The sequence below is a fragment of the Saimiri boliviensis genome, chromosome 5 (assembly GCF_048565385.1).
Source record: "Saimiri boliviensis isolate mSaiBol1 chromosome 5, mSaiBol1.pri, whole genome shotgun sequence".
Lineage (NCBI taxonomy): Eukaryota > Metazoa > Chordata > Mammalia > Primates > Cebidae > Saimiri > Saimiri boliviensis.
The window spans coordinates 1,498,690-1,516,321 of record NC_133453.1 but is presented as its reverse complement, the minus strand read 5'-3'; the positions used below and the strand labels follow the sequence as shown (position 1 = coordinate 1,516,321).

General features: G+C 50.4%; 1 protein-coding gene across 1 annotated transcript in view; it reads right to left on the bottom strand.

Annotated features, from left to right (window-relative positions):
• Positions 1–1,179: 1,179 nt before the first annotated feature.
• The window catches only part of ANKMY1 (ankyrin repeat and MYND domain containing 1), a 59,728-nt gene continuing 43,275 nt past the window's right edge, over positions 1,180–17,632 (bottom strand). The window contains 5 exon segments of the mRNA XM_074398750.1: positions 1,180–1,393; positions 2,615–2,775; positions 3,811–3,889; positions 13,656–13,821; positions 14,147–14,260. Of these exon segments, the coding sequence (XP_074254851.1) occupies positions 1,347–1,393; positions 2,615–2,775; positions 3,811–3,889; positions 13,656–13,821; positions 14,147–14,260 (567 nt within the window). The 3' untranslated portion in view covers positions 1,180–1,346.

Below are 17,632 nucleotides of genomic sequence, written 5' to 3'. Positions count from 1 at the left end.
CCGATGCTGGCATACAAAGGCCTGGCCCCTGCATCCGATGGGACACTCTATGAAAAGCCACCCAGCGGTCAGGTTGTCCCTCTGCCCAGTCTCCTTGCTGACCCCTTACAGGAGCATTTCCCAGGGCACTCCCAACAAACCCCTAGCACGGAGCCCATCTTTGATCAAAGACCAAGGAAGTCAGTAAAAAATCACTGCAGGGGCTGGGTGCAGTGGCTCACGCCTGTAATCCCAGCACTTTGGGAGACCAAGGAGGGCAGAGCACAAGGTCAGGAGTTTGAGACCAGCCTGGCCAATATGACACCCTGTCTCTACTAAAAATACAAAAATTAGCTGGGCATGGTGATGCACACCTGTAGTCCCAGCTATGGGAGGCTGAGGCAGAATAATTGCTTGAACCCAGGAGGCAGAGGTTGCTGTAAGCCAAGATCGCTCCACTGCACTCCAGCCTGGACGACAAAGTAAGACTCTGTCTCAAAAATATACATATATATATATATAAAATCACCGCAGGTGCGGCTGCGTGGATGCCACAGGCCAGCCGGGAGCACAGCCTCACCTGCTTGGCTCCGGCCCAGACACAGGCTCCCACCTCCCACACTCTGCACTATTCTGCGCTCCGCAGCAAGCCCCCATCGTCCTCCTCCTGGACGCTGTCCCCTCGCCCCTGGGGTGCTGTCCTCCCTGAGTGCCCCTCACTGCACACCTTCCTCCCGCCCTCTCCGTGAGTTTCCACGCCGGCCACCTTTGCCCGCCCTCTGCAGGCAGCACTGCTCCCTGTCAACTGCTCCAGGACCCCTCCCTCTCGGTCCCGGTGATTTCCACAAACACTGTCACCCCCAGAACACTCAGCACACAGCAGACACTCAGTCAGTGCACATGAAACAAACGACAACCCAGACCCCAGCAGGAGCCTGGCGCCTGTGGGCACCTGAGCAGGGGGTGGAGCTGGCTGCTGCGGGCCCCTGGCAAGGTCCCAGAACAGGCCCCGGAGGCCCAGGAGCCGCCCCCACTGCCGTCTCTGCAGCAGGCTCTGAGTAGGCTCGCCTGCCTTGGCCGTCAGGACTGCCCAGCCCAGGCCCTGTGGAGGCCAGGCAAGACCAAAGCCAGGGGCAGAGGCAGGCACGGGCCCCACGGAAGCTCTGGGACTTTGCCCAGCTAGGGGCAGAGCACGGCACACACAGTCAAAAACACCCCGTGGGGCCGATTTATTGGAAGACGCTGCTACAACGCACAGCCCTGAAGGTGCAGAAACGCCTGCATGAACTGGAGAGTCCCCGCGGCCCAGGCAGGTGAGAATGGCACAGTCCTGGGTCCTCCCCAGGCCTCGGGCGTGCAGACGCGCTTCAAGGAGATTCTTCTCTCCGCCTGGAAACTTCCTCCAGGTGCGCCCCTGGAGGAGGAAAACGCGTGGGACGGGGAGGAGTGGCTGCAGCTGGGCCTCCCCAGGTCTGGCTCCAGAACTCGTGCCGTCTGCACAGGGCGGCTGAGTGCCGGGCTCTGTCTAGCCTTTCCCAGACCAGGAGACCAGACACAGCAGGGCCTAAGGGCCGTCTACGCAGCAGGGCCTAAGGGCCGTCTACGCAGCAGGGCCTAAGGGCCGTCTGTGGTGACTCCTCAAAGAGGGGCCTGCCAGACCCAACAAATCCCATCCTGGAATCTACAAGCCAGGGAGCTGAACCCCTGCCCCGAGGGCGCCTTGCCTGTCATTAGAAGCCCCATTTTATGGAGAGGGAAGGAGGTCAGCACCATTCACTTCAGGGCACAGGCCCAAGGCAGGGGCATTCCCAACCTCATGCCCATCCTCACCAGGCAGGGCACCCAGCCAAGTCCCAGGAGAGCGGTCACCCCTGCACAACTTCACACACCAGCCTTCACAATGCCCACCACCCTCGCCACACCCGGCCCTGGTCACACCAAGGAGGGTGGGGGAAGGGCGGGAGAACAGGCTGTTTCTAGAAGCAGACACCTGTTGACATCCACACGAAGACGTCTGAGACAGCAGGCTGGGAGGAAATTTCCAGAAGGAACCCCAAGGTCAACCGCCCTGTGATCCAGAGGCACTGGTGTCCAGCGGTGCCCCAGACCCCGCTAGCACCCCGACCCTGCTAGCCCCCCCAGACCCCACTAGCCCCCGGGTGTCCAGCAGACACCCCCAGACCCCGCTAGCCCCAGGGGGTCAGCAGAGTCCCCAGACCCCTCTAGCCCCCGGGAGTCCAGCAGACCCCCCCAGACCCCACTAGCCCCCAGGGGTCAGCAGACCCCCCAGACCTCCTAGCCCCCGGGGGTCAGCAGAGCCCCTAGGAGTTCAGCAAAGCTCCCAGGTGTCAGCTGAGCCCCCAGAGGTCCATGTTCCAGCTCTGCCAGGATGGGGTGGTGTCCCCTGCCAGGGTGAGGACAAGCCTCTCGCTGCCACAGTAGGTGAGGAAGAGCCAGGCTGCCTCAGTGGCCCCCTGCCGCCCACCTCCCAACAGGCCCATCTGGAAATGCTGGGAAAGTGGCCTGAATCTGGAGAGATTTCGGGAAACGAGGGTGCCCTCGCCCGAGCCCCAGGCCCGCGCCTTGGCACTCAGCAGCAGCGGAAGCCTTGCCGCCAGCCTGAGGGCCGACCTACCCATGGCCACCAGGTCGCCACAGTCCTTCTTGTGGAACTCGGCCCAGGCCTTGGTCTTGCAGTATTTGCTGCAGGTCAGGATCCCGTAGCAGCGAGGGCAGGGCAGGAGGCGGACCCCGACGGAGCGGCCACACTGGTAGCAGAACTTGAAGAAGGGAATTCTGCAACAGAGCCTCAGGGCATCAGGCGGCCACCCGGCGGACCCCACCGAACAGCCGCTGCCCGGGAGCTGTGCCCGGCCCTGCGCTCTTGGGCCACTCCCCACCATCCCACACTGCCGCCTGCGCAGGGCAGCCTTCACACGTGGGCAGCAGACCCTAAGTCCTCATCCTGAGGATGTTCAGCACAGCGGTGTTTAGAATCGGGAGCCAACACGTGCGGGGCTCGGGAACCACCTAAGTCCCCGCTAGGAAGGCTGGTTACGTGAACGCACATCCGCTCCAGAGACCACCATGGTGCTGCCAACATGCTGATGGGGGGATTTCCTAGGCACGCAGGGAAATGTCTGTGGGACAGTGTCACGGGGAGAAGTGCCTCTTCGAGGGCAGGGCATGGAGCCTGCCTTTGGGGTGAGCCTTAAAGCCCCAGTCTCCTCTGCTTTCAGAGGAAAATAAGACCCCGCCCCGTCCTGCACCAGTCCCCTCTCCATCACCTCACTGGGTGGCTCAGGGTTTATGGGATGGGGACGCCCACACAAATAGGGCCTGGTCCCTGCCCTCTCATCCCACAGGGGCACGCAGCCATGTAAAGAGACCATTCTGGAAAAGCAGAGTGGGTGCAGTGTTGAGACTCCAAGGAGAGGCAGGGGCCAGGAGGGTGCAGGGGTGCCGCCCGGCTGTGCAGCCAGCAGGCCAGGGAAGCATCCACAGGACATCTCGCAAAAGCAGAGCCTGGGCTCAAACCCCATTCAGTGGCCATTTCTGGAATGGGAGGTGGCCACCCTCCTGCAGGACATGGAGCCCATCTGTGACCCACTAGGGGCAGCCCAGGGCAGCTCCGTGTGCCCTATGACCCTGCACGTCATCTTGGCTGAAGCCCATGGCCTGCGAGCAGGGCTGCCTGGAGGAGGCCATGCCACTTGGGGTTCCGATGGCATGGAGGCTGTCCCAGGATGAGGTTGTAGGGCCAGGCACAGCAGCCCTGTCCAAACCACAGGCTGCCATCCTGGAAAGAACGCAGCCCACAGACACACTTACTGCTTCCGCTCCTTCACGTCCAGGCCCTTGGGCAGGCTGGGGCTCTTCTTCTTCATCCTGTGGCTGGGGATCAGCTCCGCTGCATGAAAGAGGGACCTGCATTAGTGCCCAGGTGGCAGGGCGGGGGCCACCACTGCAGATGCCACCTCCTTGGGCCCTCCCTGTGCTGCCTGCCTGCTTACCGGGGAGGCAGATGGGGGACCCAAGCCTTCAATGGCTCCACGGCAGGTGCGAGGACCTGGAGGCGCCAGGGGCGGTCCACGGGCTCCAGGGAGAGGCTTCCCTCTGCCGTCAACCTTGCTGTTCCGCCTGTGTTGTGTCTTCAAAGTTTCTCAGATTTCCCTTTTGGATTCTTGTTAAGCTTGTTATTTAGACATGTGTTTATTTATTTATTTATTTATTTATTTATTTATTTATTTTAGACAAGAGTCTCACTCTGTCACCAGGCACCAGGCTGGAGTGCAGTGGCACGATCTTGGCTCCTCTGCCTCCTGGGTTCAAGCAGTTCTCCTGCCTCAGCCTCCCGAGTACCTGGGACTATAGGTATGCACCACCACGCCCAGCTAATTTTTGCATTTTTAGCAGAGACGGGGTTTCACCATGTTGGCCAGGATGGACTCGATCTCTTGACCTCATGATCTGCCCAACTCAGCCTCCCAAAGTGCTGGGATTACAGGGGTGAGCCACTGTGCCTGGGCAAACATATGTTATTTTATGTGAGTTTCCCAAATGTCATTCTGCTGGTCATTTCTAATTAAATTCCACTGTGGTCTGAAATGTGAAATGTATTATTTCTATTCTCTTAAATGTATTAAGGGTTTATAATTTGCATATGGTATATCCTGGAGAATGTCTCCAGTATACTTGAGAGATTCTGCTGCTGTCAGGTAGAGTGTTCTAGAGATCTGACAAGTCTAATAGACTTGTTCAACTTCCTGTAGGTGCTGCCTAGCTTTCTGGTCAGTTGTTGAACGTGAAGAATTGACATTTCCAACTGTTACTGTTGCGTTATCTGTTTCTCCATTTCTGTTTCTGCTTCATGTATTTGGTGTCTGTCTTTTGGTGCATATACGTTTATAATTGCCATTATCTTCCTAACTGATGATGCTTTTATCATAAGATGTCCCTCTTTATCACCAGTAGCATTTGTAAGGTTATTTTTTTGTGATATTAGCATAGCAATTCCAGCCTTCTTGTGATTGCTGTTCCCATGATATTTTTTCATCCTTTGATTTTGTATCATTTGCTTTTTTTCTTTTTGGGATGGAGTCTCGCTCTGTCACCCAGGCTAGAGTTCAGTGGTGCATCTCGGCTCACTGCAGCCTCCACCTCCCAGGTTAAAGCAATTCTCCTGCCTCACCCTCCTAAGTAGCTGGGATTACAGGCATGCGCCACCGTGTTGGCTAATTTTTGTATTTTTAGTAGAGACAGGGTTTCACCGTGTTGGCCAGGCTGGTCTTGAACTCCTGACCTCAAGTGATCCATCCACCTCAGCCTCCCAAAATGCTGGGATTACAGGCATGAGCCACCGTGCCTGGCCTGTATCACTGAATTTAAATTGTGTCTCCTGTAAACAGCACATAGGTGGATCTTGTGTTTTGATCCAGTGTAACAATCTGTCTGTTGCTTAATCTATTCACATTTAGTTATTAATGACATACTGTAGTTGGATTTACATTTGATATTTTGCATTTTGTTTTCTAAACATCTCAGAATTTTTCTATTGCTCTATTCTTCCTTTACTCTTCTGCATCAACTGGTCAAGTGGATTCTTTTTAAGGTAATGTCTTAATTTATCCAATAACTTTAAACTATATTTTTGAGCTCTTTTCTTACTGGTTGCATCAGGCTTTACAATATGAATATTCTTTTTTTCTTTTCTTTTTGAGGCAGGTTCTCACTCTGTCACTCAGGCTGGAGTGCAGTGGCATGATCATGGCTCACTGCAGCCTCAACCTCCCAGGCTCAGGTGAGCCTTCCATCTCAGCCCCCTGAGTAGCTACGACTACAGACACACAGCACCATGCCGAGTTCATTATTAAAAAACATTTTGTAGAGATAGGGTCTTGCCATGTTGCCTGGGATTGTCTCAAACTCCTGGGCTCAAAAGATCCTTCTACCTCAGCCTCCCAAAGTGCTCAGATTATAGATGTAAACCACCATGCCTGGCCTACCGTATGAATCTTGACTGGTCATAATCAGCTTCAGACCTACACTAACACCAGTGAGATATTTAAAAGTTATTCCTGTATAGCTCTATTTCCTTTTCTGCCTTTGTATGATATTGTCATACAAATTACACCTATAAAGGTTATAAATCCAACATTATAAGAGTATTATTACTTTATATAATTTTATGTATTCTAAAGAATCTGAGAGAAGAAAGGAGAAAACGTATATATTCACAGGTTTAGTTGTATTAAAATTATTTACCATTTCTGGATCTCTATTTCATCTTCTCAGTTTGAGTTAGCATTTGGAGTCATTTCTTACCACAGCAGAACTGTCCTTCTGCCCATTTCCTTTGTACTGTTATTGCCAAATATATTTCTGTATGTTACAGGCATACACATACATGTAACCACACACATACACACACAACATATATATATATATATATATACAATGCATATATATATATACAAATTGCTTACATATAAATTATTTTAAATTGCTTTTAAAGTCAATTAACAAGAAATATGCATTTATATTCTTCTTTACAATTACCTTTGCCAATGCTCTTTGTTTATGTGTATTTAATTTCCACCTTAAATCACTTGCTTTCAGAATACCTTTGGAATTTCTTGTAAGGGAAGGCTGTAACAACCAATTCTCACAGGTTTTATCTGGGAATATGTCAATTTCACCTTCAGGTTTGCAAGTTAACTTGCTGGGTATAAGATTCTTGGTTAACAGTTTATCTAACTTTGAGTACTTTGGTTTTTGTTTGTTGATTTTTAATTTTCTTTAAATAGAGACTGGATCCCACCATGTTGCCTGGGCTGGTCTCAATCACCTGGGCTCAAGCAATTCTCTTGCCTCAGTCTCCAAAAGTGCTAGTGTTACAGGGATGAAAGCCACTGTGTCCAGCCATTTCTGAGCACTTTGAATATGACATCCCCCTGTCTTGAGTCTCCTCTAGCAACCCTCTATTGCATCTTTTAATTATTTATGCAAATCTGTGGAGTATATGAAAAGTTTTGTTACATGTATATACTGTGCAGTAATCAAACTAGGGTATTCAGGGTGCCCATCTCCTGAATAAAATACATTTTTGTTAAGTATAGTAATTCTACTCTGCTCTAAAACACTACATCTATTTCTTCTATCTTACTGTACCTTTGTGCCCTTTAAACCTCTTCTCTTCATCCTACTAACTTCCTCTACTCACCCTTCCCAGTCTCTGTTATCTATTTTTCTATTCTCTACCTCCATGTGTTCAAAATTTTTAGCTCCCATAAGTGAGAACATGCAATATTTGTCTTTTTGTGCCTGGCTTATTTCACATAAGATACTAACCTCTGGCTCCACTTGTGTTGCTACAAATGACATAATTTAATTCTTTCCTGTGTTTGAATAATATTCCATCATATCAGCAAATGAATCAATAAAGAAGTATTATCTATGCCACATTTTATTGATTCATTTGTTGATGAACATTTGGGTCAATTCCATATCTTAGCTATTGTGAATCATGCTGTAATAAACAGGCAAGTGCAGGTACCCCTTTGATATATTGATTTTTCTCCTTTTGTGTAGATAGTAGTGTGATTGCTGGATTGAATGATAATTCTATATACATTTTTTATACATTTTTTTTTTTGAGATGGTGTTTCGCTCTTGTTACCCAGGCTGGAGTGCAATGGCGCCATCTCGGCTCACCGCAACCTCCGTCTCCTGGGTTCAGGCAATTCTCCTGCCTCAGCCTCCTGAGTAGCTGGGATTACAGGCACGCGCCACCATGCCCAGCTAATTTTTTGTATTTTTAGTAGAGACGGGGTTTCACCATGTTGACCAGGATGGTCTCGATCTCTTGACCTCGTGATCAACCCGCCTTGGCCTCCCAAAGTTCTGGAATTACAGGCGTGAGCCACTGCACCTGGCAATTCTATATACATTTTTAGAAATCTTCATATTGTTTTCCATAGTACCTGTACTGATTTATATTCCACCAACAGCATGTAAAAGGTCCCTTTCTTTGGTATTCTTGCCACCATCTGTTTTTTGTTGTTGTTGTTGTTGTTGTTTTGTCTTTTTATAATAGCCATTCTGACTGATTTGCATTTCTCTGATGATTAGTGATGTTGAGCTATTCTTCTTTTATTTAGGCATAAGACAAACAGATCAGCATTTTTTTCATACAGCCATAGGCTGTTTGTATGTCTTCTTTTGAGAAATGTCAATTGATGTCCTTTACCCAAGTTTAATAGGATTATTTTTTCCTGTGGAATTGTATGAGTTCCCTGTATATTCTGAATATTAGTCACCTGTCAGGTAAATTCACCAGGTTGTCTCTTCACTATGTTGATTATTTCTTTCATTGTGCAGAAGTTCCTTAGTTTTATTAAGTCCCACTTGTCTATTTTTGGTTTTGTCGCCTATGTCTTTGAGGTCTTAGTCATAACTTCTTTGCCTAGATCAATATCCAGGAGAATTTACCCTAAATTTTCTTTGAGTATTTTTATAGTTTCAGGTCTTATGTTGAAGTCGTTAATCCACGTAGAGTCTATTTTTATATATGGTGAGAGATAAGGGTCCACTTTCATTCTTCTGCATGTAGCTATCCAATTTTCCCAGTGCCATTTATTGAAGAAAGTGTCCTTTCCCCAATGTCTGTTCTGTCAGCTTTGACAAAGATCAGTTGGCTGTAAATATATGGCTTTATTTCTGGGTTCTTTATTCTGTTCCGCTGGTGTATGTGTCTATTTGTATACCAATACATGCTGTTTGGGTTACTATAGTTTTGTAGCGTATTTTGAATCCAGGTAATGTGATACCTCCAGCTTTGTTCTTTTTGTTCAGGACTGCTTTGGCTATTTGGGATCTTTTTTGGTTCTATATAAATTTCGGAATTGTTTTTTCTGTTTTTGTGAAGAATGGCATTGGTATTTTGATAGGGATTGCATTGACTCTGTAGATTGCTTTTGGTGGTATCGTCATTTTCACAATATTAACTCCTCCAATCCATGAACATGGAATGTCTTCTCATTTTCCAGTGTGTTCCCTTCAATTTCTTTCCTCATTGTTTTATAGTTTTCCTTATGGAGATCTTTCGCCTCCCTGCTTAAGTTTATTTCTAAGTATTTTTTGTAGCTATTGTAAATGTGACTGCCTTCTTGAATTCTGTCTTGGCGAGGTCATTATTGGTGTATATAAACGTTACTGATTTTTTTTGTACTTTAGTTTCGTATCCTGCAATTTTACTGAATTCATTTATCAAATCTAAGAGTGTTTTGGTGGAGTCTAGGCTTTTCTAGATATACAACAATATCATCAGCAAAGAGGGACAATTTGACTTACTCTTTTCCAATGTGGACGCCTTTTATTTCTTTCCCTTGCCTGATTGCCCTGGCTAGGACTTCCGGTAGTAGGTTGAATGAGAGTGGTGAAAGTGGGCAATCTTGTCTTATTGCAGTTCTTAGAGGAAAGGCTTTCAATTTTTCCCTGTGATGATGATGTTGGCTGTGGACTTGTCATATATGGCCTTTGTTATTTTGAAGTATATTCCTTCTGTGCGTAGTTTCTTAAGAGTTTTAAATCAGCTGGGCATGGTGGCTCACACCTGTAATCCCAAGACTTTAGGAGGCTGAGGCAGGTGGATCACCTGAGGTCAGGAGTTTGAGATCAGCCTGGCCAACATGGTGAAACCCTGTTTCTATTAAAAACACAAAAAAATTAGCTGGGCATGGTGGCAGGCACCTGTAATCCCAGCTACTCAGGAGGCTGAGGCAGGGAGAATTGCTTGAATCTGGGAGGCAGAGGTTTCAGTGAGCTGAGATCGTGCCACTGCACTCCAGCCTGGGCAACAGAGTAATACTCCATCTCAGAAAAAAGAAAAAAAAATTTTTTTATCATGAAGACTTGTTAAATTGCATCCAGTGCTTTTTCTGCATCTATTGAGATGACTGTATGGTTTTTGTCCTTCATTGTTGATGTGATGTATCACATTTATTAATTTGCATATGTTGAGCTATCCTTGCATGCCAGGTATAAATCTCACCTAATCTTTTGAAAGTGCTGCTAGATGTGGTTTGCTAGTATTATGTTGAGAATTTCTGCATCTGGATTCATCAAGAATATTGACCTGCCTGTAGATTTTCCACATGTGTCCTTGTCTGTTTTTGATATCAACATGACACTGGCCTCCTAGAATGAGTTAGGGAGAATTCCCTCCTCCTCAAATTTTTGGAATGGTTTCAGGAGGATTGGTATTAGTTCTTCTTTATACATTTGGCAGAATTCAGCTGTGAATCCATCTGGTCCTGAGCTTTTCCTTGCTGAGAAACTTTTTATTACTGATTCAGTCTTGCTGCTCATTATTTGTCTGTTCAAGTTTTCTAGCTATTCTTCACTCAGTCTTGGAAGAGTGTATGTTTCCAGGAATTTATCCATTTCCTCTGGTTTCTCCAGTTTATCATATAGTTTGTGATGATCTTTTGTATTTCTATGATATCAGTTGTAATATCTCCTTTTTTCAATTCTGATTTTATTCATTTTCAGAGATTCATTTCTTCAAATAAGATATCAAAGAAGAAATTTATTCTCTCTTCTTAGTTAGTCTAGCTATCAGTTTACTAATCTTGTTTTCAATTTTTTTTTTTTTTTTGAGACAGTGTCTTGCTCTGTCACCCAGGCTGGAGTGCAATGGCAAAATCTCAGCTAACTGCAACCTCTGTCTCCTGGGTTCAAGCGATTCTCCTGCCTCAGCCTCGTGAGTAGCTGGGACTACAGGTGCATGCTACCACACTTGGCTAATTTTTTTTTTTTTTTTTTTTTTTTTGTATTTTTAGTAGAGACGGGGTTTCACCATATTGGCCAGGCTGGTCTCGAACTTCTGACCTCGTGATTCACCTGCCTCAGCCTCCCAAAGTGCTGGGATTACAGGCATGAGCCACCTCACCTGGCCTCAACTTTTAAAAGAATCAACTTTTTATTTCATTGATTCTCTGTACTTTTTTTCTCTATTTCATTTAGTTCTGCTCTAATCTTTATTATTTCTTTTCTTCTTCTAACTTTGGATTTGATTTGTTCTTGCTTTTCTAGTTCCTCGAGATGCATGGTTAGATTGTTGGTAATCTTCCTACTTTTTTGCTGTAGGCATTTATTGCTGTGAGCTCCCCCTTGGCCCTGTTTTTTGCTGTATCCCACAGGATCCGGTATACTGTGCTTCTGTCTTTGTTTCAACGTATTTTTTATTTCCATCTTAATTTCTTCATTGACTCAATATTCATTCAGAAACGTGTAATCTCCATGTTTGCAAATTTGTATATACATACTTGTACAGTATAAATTACGTATTTGTGTAGTTTACAGAGTTCTTCTTGGTACTGACTTCTGGTTTTACTCTATTGGGGTCTGGGAAGACACCTAACATGATTTTGATTTTTTAAATTTGTTGAGACTCATTTGTGGTCTAACATATGGTCTATCCTGGAGGATGTTTCATGTGCTGATGAGAAGAATGTATATTCTGCATTTGTTAGGCAAAGTTGTTCTGTAAATGTCTGTGAGGTCCATTTGGTCTGGGTACTGAGGTTGAAGGGTCACCATGGACCATTTTTAATCCATTTAGCTATTCTAAATCTTTTAAGAGGAATCCCTGGTGAGTATTAGTTGGGACAAGTGAACTTTTGACTAACAAAGTCGGTCACCAGAGGTTAAGAGGAACTCAACTAAACCAGAGATTAAGACTCAGATTCTTAGGGTGATCTGAGGCTCTCCCCTGGACCTGGGCCACTGAAGAAACAAAGACGCTGGAAGTGCCGGGCCTGGCTAGTGGCCCTGAGAAGCCAGGGGTCAGCAGAGAGGTCACAGGTCATGGCTCTGCCACCCAGCAGCTGCTCTGATCAGAGGACCTCGTGGCAATCTCTTGATGGTCCAGACCACAGACCCCCAACCCTGAGACTGACAGCTCCAGGGCAGTGCCCACCAGCCTGCACATTTCTCCCTGTTAACCCTCACTCCGGGACAGTGCCCACCAGCCTGCACATTTCTCCCTGTTAACCCTCACTCCGGGACAGTGCCCACCAGCCTGCACATTTCTCCCTGTTAACCCTCACTCCGGGACAGTGCCCGCCAGCCTGCACATTTCTCCCTGTTAACCCTGACTCTGGGACAGTGCCCACCAGCCTGCACATTTCTCCCTGTTAACCCTCACTCCGGGACAGTGCCCACCAGCCTGCACATTTCTCCCTGTTAACCCTCACTCCGGGACAGTGCCCGCCAGCCTGCACATTTCTCCCTGTTAACCCTCACTCCAGGGCAGTGCCCACCAGCCTGCACATTTTTCCCTGTTAACCCTGACTCTGGGACAGTGCCCACCAGCCTGCACTTTTCTCCCCGCTAACCCTCAAGGCCCGGTCCCTGGTGGAATCCCCCGGTCGGCATTATTGGGACAAGTGACCTTTTGACTAACAAAGGCGGTCATCAGAGGTTAAAAGGAACTCAACTAAACCAGGGATTAAAGCGCACAGCTCATGGCTCACTTCTCTGTTGAGTTCCAGCATTCTCTCTTGGAAAACGTACTTGGAGTGTGACTGTCTCTACACTGTCTGCTCCTGCTAACTGGAGGAAGTGGCATGGGATGTTCTCATCAGCCATTCTGACCACCCCCCAACCAATTTCTTCTGAAGAGATGCCGGCTAACTGCGAATCTTACTGAGATCCCTGTAAGTTTGGAGTTATTTTTCTTTTGCTTTCAATGTCTCCTCCTTGTCTTTGACTTTCAGTATTTTAACTCTAATGTGTCTGTTTTACAAATCTCCGTTTTATCTTACCTGAAACTTCATTACACTTCCTAGATATCTAAATTACTTTAAAATACATTTAGAAAGTTTTTCTATACATGCTGAAGACTCAGTGTGGGGGCGGGATCAGCAGCTTCTGTGTGTGCACACACGTTAGCACGTGACAGGCTCTTATGTGAGGAGAGGCGGGGTGTGGGTGTCAGTGTCTGTGGACAACTGAGTGGGTCTGTGTGTGCCAGGTGGACATCAGTAGGTAAACGTGGGGAGGGGAGCAGGAGGGAGTATGTGGGGGTGGGGGTAAGTAGGTGGGTGGGAGTGGGTACATGGGGGGTATGTGGGGATGGGGGTGAGTAGGCAGTTGGGGTGGAAAGATGAGGAGGTGAGTAGGTGGGTGGGGTGGGCATGTGGGGATGGGGGTATGTGGGTGCAGTTGGGTACGTGGCTGTGGGTACATGGGGGAGTAGACGTCAGTAGGCGGATGGTGCCTATGTGGGGTGGCTGCATGTGGGGAGCTGGGGATACGTGGGATGTGTGGGTGGCACCTGTAGGCATGTGCCCGTGCAGAGGAGCTCCACCCCCAGGCCTCGGCCGCTCGTTCCCTGTGCTGGACTGGCTGGCACTTCTGACAGGGCTCCCGCAGTGGTGCCTAGTCCTCTCCTGGGCCCTGGGCCTAGGCCACCAACTCCCCTTCCCAGGGACCTCTCCCCACTCCAGGCACCTCTTCTCATCTCTCCTGCCCAAGCTGCTTGGGGGTCGGGGCCTGACCCTAGGAAGGCCCCTGCAGAGCCCGAGGGGTCCAGATCTCCCAGGATCGCAGCCCCAGGCACAAGGCCATAACCCCGCCCTGCAGCACAGAGCAGAGCAGGGCCCACTGCCCACCTCTCTTGCACAGGTACAGCCACGTGGGGTCCCACTGGCTCTCCTTGGCAAAGACCGCCTGCCTCAGCTGCAAGCCCATGTACTCCAGGAGCCGCTTCCGAGCCACGAACGCCTCACGCTCCGCCGGCATCAGTGTGTGGAAGGGGCTGTGGGCAATCTTCCGGTCCTGCAGCATGGCACCAGGGTCACCATAGGGTCCCGGGCCCACCCTGCTGCGGGGGCGACTCTGGGTGATCGAGGGCCCCTCTTGGCCATCGTGATGTGTAACTGAGGACCAACCCAGACAGACACACACAGCTGGGAGCACACACAGCTGCACCCGGCATGAGCTCAGCACATCGGGGGCTTCGCCTCTGCTGCCAAGGGGCTGCTCTCGGGAGGCTCTAGGAAATTGAAGCCCAGCTTTGCCCCAGAGAAGTTAAAGCCCCAGCCAGGGGCCACGCCCGTGACCCACACTCCCCCTTCTTCATCGTGGGAGGCTCACCACCTACCTGGAAGAATTTGAAGTAGCCATAGTCCACAGCTGTACCCACTGCCACCTTCTCCCCCTGCCTGAGCGTCACAGGCTTCAGGATGTCAGCCCCATGACTGAGGAGGCGGTCAATCTGTGGAGAACAGAACCAGGTCAAACAGCAAGGACATCCCGGCCACTGGGAGCAGCGGAAGCCCCACCCGAGAAGGGCCATGGTCACCTGCATTCCCCCCGAGGCCAACCCTGCAGGTGTACAGCAGTCCCTACGGGAAAAAAAACAGGGAGGGTGGTCGGACATGCGGCTGACCTCACAGACAAGGAGCTGGGGCTGAGTCTCACCCTAATGATGTCGCCGTGAAGTCAAGGCTAGGCCATGCCTCGGGGAGCCCTCGCTGGCACCCACTCCTGCTCCCCTCAGCGTGAGTGACACAAACGCAGACACCCGGCAGCTCCTGCTCTTCGTCAGATCCCAACACACCATGAGGGTACTCAACAGGACAGCGGGTGCATGGGTGTGCCTGTATGTGGCTGTGTGGGGGGCAGGGGACCAGCATGTATGCATGCGTGGGTGTGTGCCTGTGTGTTCATGGGTGGGTAGGCGCGAGTGTGCCTGCATGCATGTAGGTGCGTGTGGGGATGTGTGTGTGTGCATGTGTAGGGCCAGTGGGTGAGTGTGGATATGTGCATGCATGTTCACGGGTGGGTGTTGTGAATGTGCCTGCATGCATGTAGGTATGCAGTGTGGGCGTGTGTGCATGCATGCATGAGTGTGTGTGCGTGTGAGGGCCAGCGTGTGTGCATGCATGGGTAAACACACACGTGTGCATGCGGTGCCTGACTTGCGGCAAACACACCACAACCATGGTATCTGGCTCAGTAGGTACAACAATCCCATCCAATGCCAACGGCATCTAAAAGAGGCTGCCTCTCCGGACAGGGGAGGAGGCAAGTTCTTTAGGGAGGCCTGGCGGGCTCAGGGCAGCCCATGTGCATGCGTGGAAGCCAGGCTGTGGTCTGCGGGAGCCTCACTGCCAAGTGCACGGGTGCCTGGCTAGCCAAGTGCAAGCAAGGCCATAATTCAGGGATACACGACTCCCCCCTCGAGGTCCCCACACCCTATGCCACGTGTAACACACATTCTATACAAGCAGACCCTGCATTCTCAGCCACAGATGAGCACAATGCCCTGGGCATGGCAGCAGGCAGTGTGGGGCAGGGAAGTGGCCAATGCCACCAGCACCAGTGCCAGCCTGGCCTGAGCTGCTGATGCCCTGGCGCGTGGGGGTACGGGTGGGGTTTATGCACAGATTCCTCAAGGCCAAGGTGAGGCTGGGCAAGACGAGGGGGAAGCCATTTTCCACTGCCCCCAAGGAGGGAGCCGCCCAGATCCACCCATGGGATCCCCCTGTCTTCCTGACTCTCCTTCCTGCTGAAGCCATGATAATTTGCCAAAAGTCCCACGAATCGGTTCCATACAGACCTCCCTCCGAGGCCCCACCACCTCATCAAACCTTTTTCAGGAGAAGGTGGGCAGGTGGTGGGTGAGCGACGGCTGGGTACAGGCCACCACAAGTGGGTGGACAATGGACTGACCCTTCCCTGCCCAACACTGCCGGGGGACTCGCCAGCCCACCCCCCCCCACCCCCCGCCCCAAGCAGGCCTCACTCAGTCCCGGCACCAGGACAGCATCTCTGGACAGCTCTGCCTGGGCAGTGATGCAGCCGCCCTGCCCCACCCCGCCTGAGGCCTGCAGGACTGGCTACTCGGATGCCCCTGCCATTGACCTCTTGGCCTCACCCTGCCGGACACCTTGTCCTCTCTAGCCTAACATCCCAAGAGAAGCCTCTTCACAAACATCATTCCTGGGAAGCCCTGCATCCCCACAGCCCCCGAGTCTCGACATACCCTTCCACACTGATCTCGACCGCTGGGAGCCACTGGGGACATCCAGCCCCAGCAGGGTGTGCAGTGTGTGCTCCGGCCTGGGGCTTTCTCGCCCCAGGTCCCGTGTCCTCACCCCTTCCTCCCCTGCCACAGCCCTTCCCCATCTGCTGACCTGCTGGTCGCTCACCAGGACAACTTCCCACCTGGCCCTGGCTGCCCGTGGTGACGACCTGATCCATGGTGAGAACAGAGAAACACTTTCCTAAACCATTCACTCACCAACACGCCCCTGGAGAACCTCACCTCCCAAGCCACCCATCTGAACTGTGACTTGTGTCCCCTAATAAGGTAAGTTGAAGTCCCGGATGATCATGGTGGCTCACGCCTGTAATCCCAGCACTTTGGGAGGCCAAGGCGGGTGGATCACCTGAGGTCAGGAGTTCAAGACCAGCCTGGCCAACGTGGTGAAACCCCATCCCTACTAAAAGTACAAAAATTAGCTGGGCATGGTGGCGGGTGCCTGTAGTCCCAGCGTCTGAGGCTGAGTCAGGAGAATCACTTGAAGCTGGGAGCAGAGGTTGCAGTGAGCCAAAATTGCACCACTGCACTCCAGCCTGGGCAACAAGAGCAAGACTCCATCTCAGAAATAGAAAAAGATCTGTGAACACGGCTTTATTTGGACATAGGGTCGCTGCAGATGATGAAAGTAAGATGAGGTCCTTAGAGCGGCGCCCGATCCAATGTGGCAATTGTCTTTTAAGAGGGGACATTTGGCTGCAGAGACAGACATGCACGCGGGGAGAACGCCATGGGATGAGGAAGGCAGAGTGGCCGGCAGGCCCCCAGAAGCTGGGGCGAGGTCTGCACCAGGGTCAGAGCCCTGCAGCCCCTCCATCGAGGCCTTCCACCCTCCAGGACCACGGCCAGTTCACTTCCGTTGCCCCAGCCACGGGAGCATTCAGAGGAAGAACCCCGGAAACGAGACTCTGCCACAGCCTGAGCAGCAAGACGTGGTGGGAGACCGAGGCATCACCAGGACCCGGGCAGCCCCAGCCTCTCGCGCGAGGTCCTGCAGCACCATCGCTTACGTGTTCATGGGATTATTTTGAGAGCAGCGGAACCAAAAGCAGACAAGAACAAGAGGGAAAAGAGTGAAAACTGCAGCCCGACCACACTTGGGAACGCAGGCGTCGAAGCCCCAGAAGACAGCGGGATGCCTCCGCCAGCAGGACGCCAAACCTCGGCACACGCAGGCAGCACACCCCTGGGGTTTCGGGGGCCTGGAGGGCTCCGTGGACTCACATCCCACGAATGCGCAAGGCAGAAAAGCACCAGAGTCTCCAGGAGGCCACGGGAAAGGGCCTGTGAAAGTTCGTAGCTCAAACTACAAAACTCTGAGAAGAAAACGGAGGAGGAAGCTTCGTGATACTGAGTTTGGGAACGATTTCTTGGCCATGACACCAAAGGCACAGGCAATAAAAGAAAACATAGGCAAGCTGGACTTCATGAGCATTTTTGAGTATCAAAATATTTGTAAATTACATATCCAATAAGGTATTAACATCTAGAATATATAGAAATGTCCTAAAACTCAACAATAATTTTAAAAAAATTCAAAAA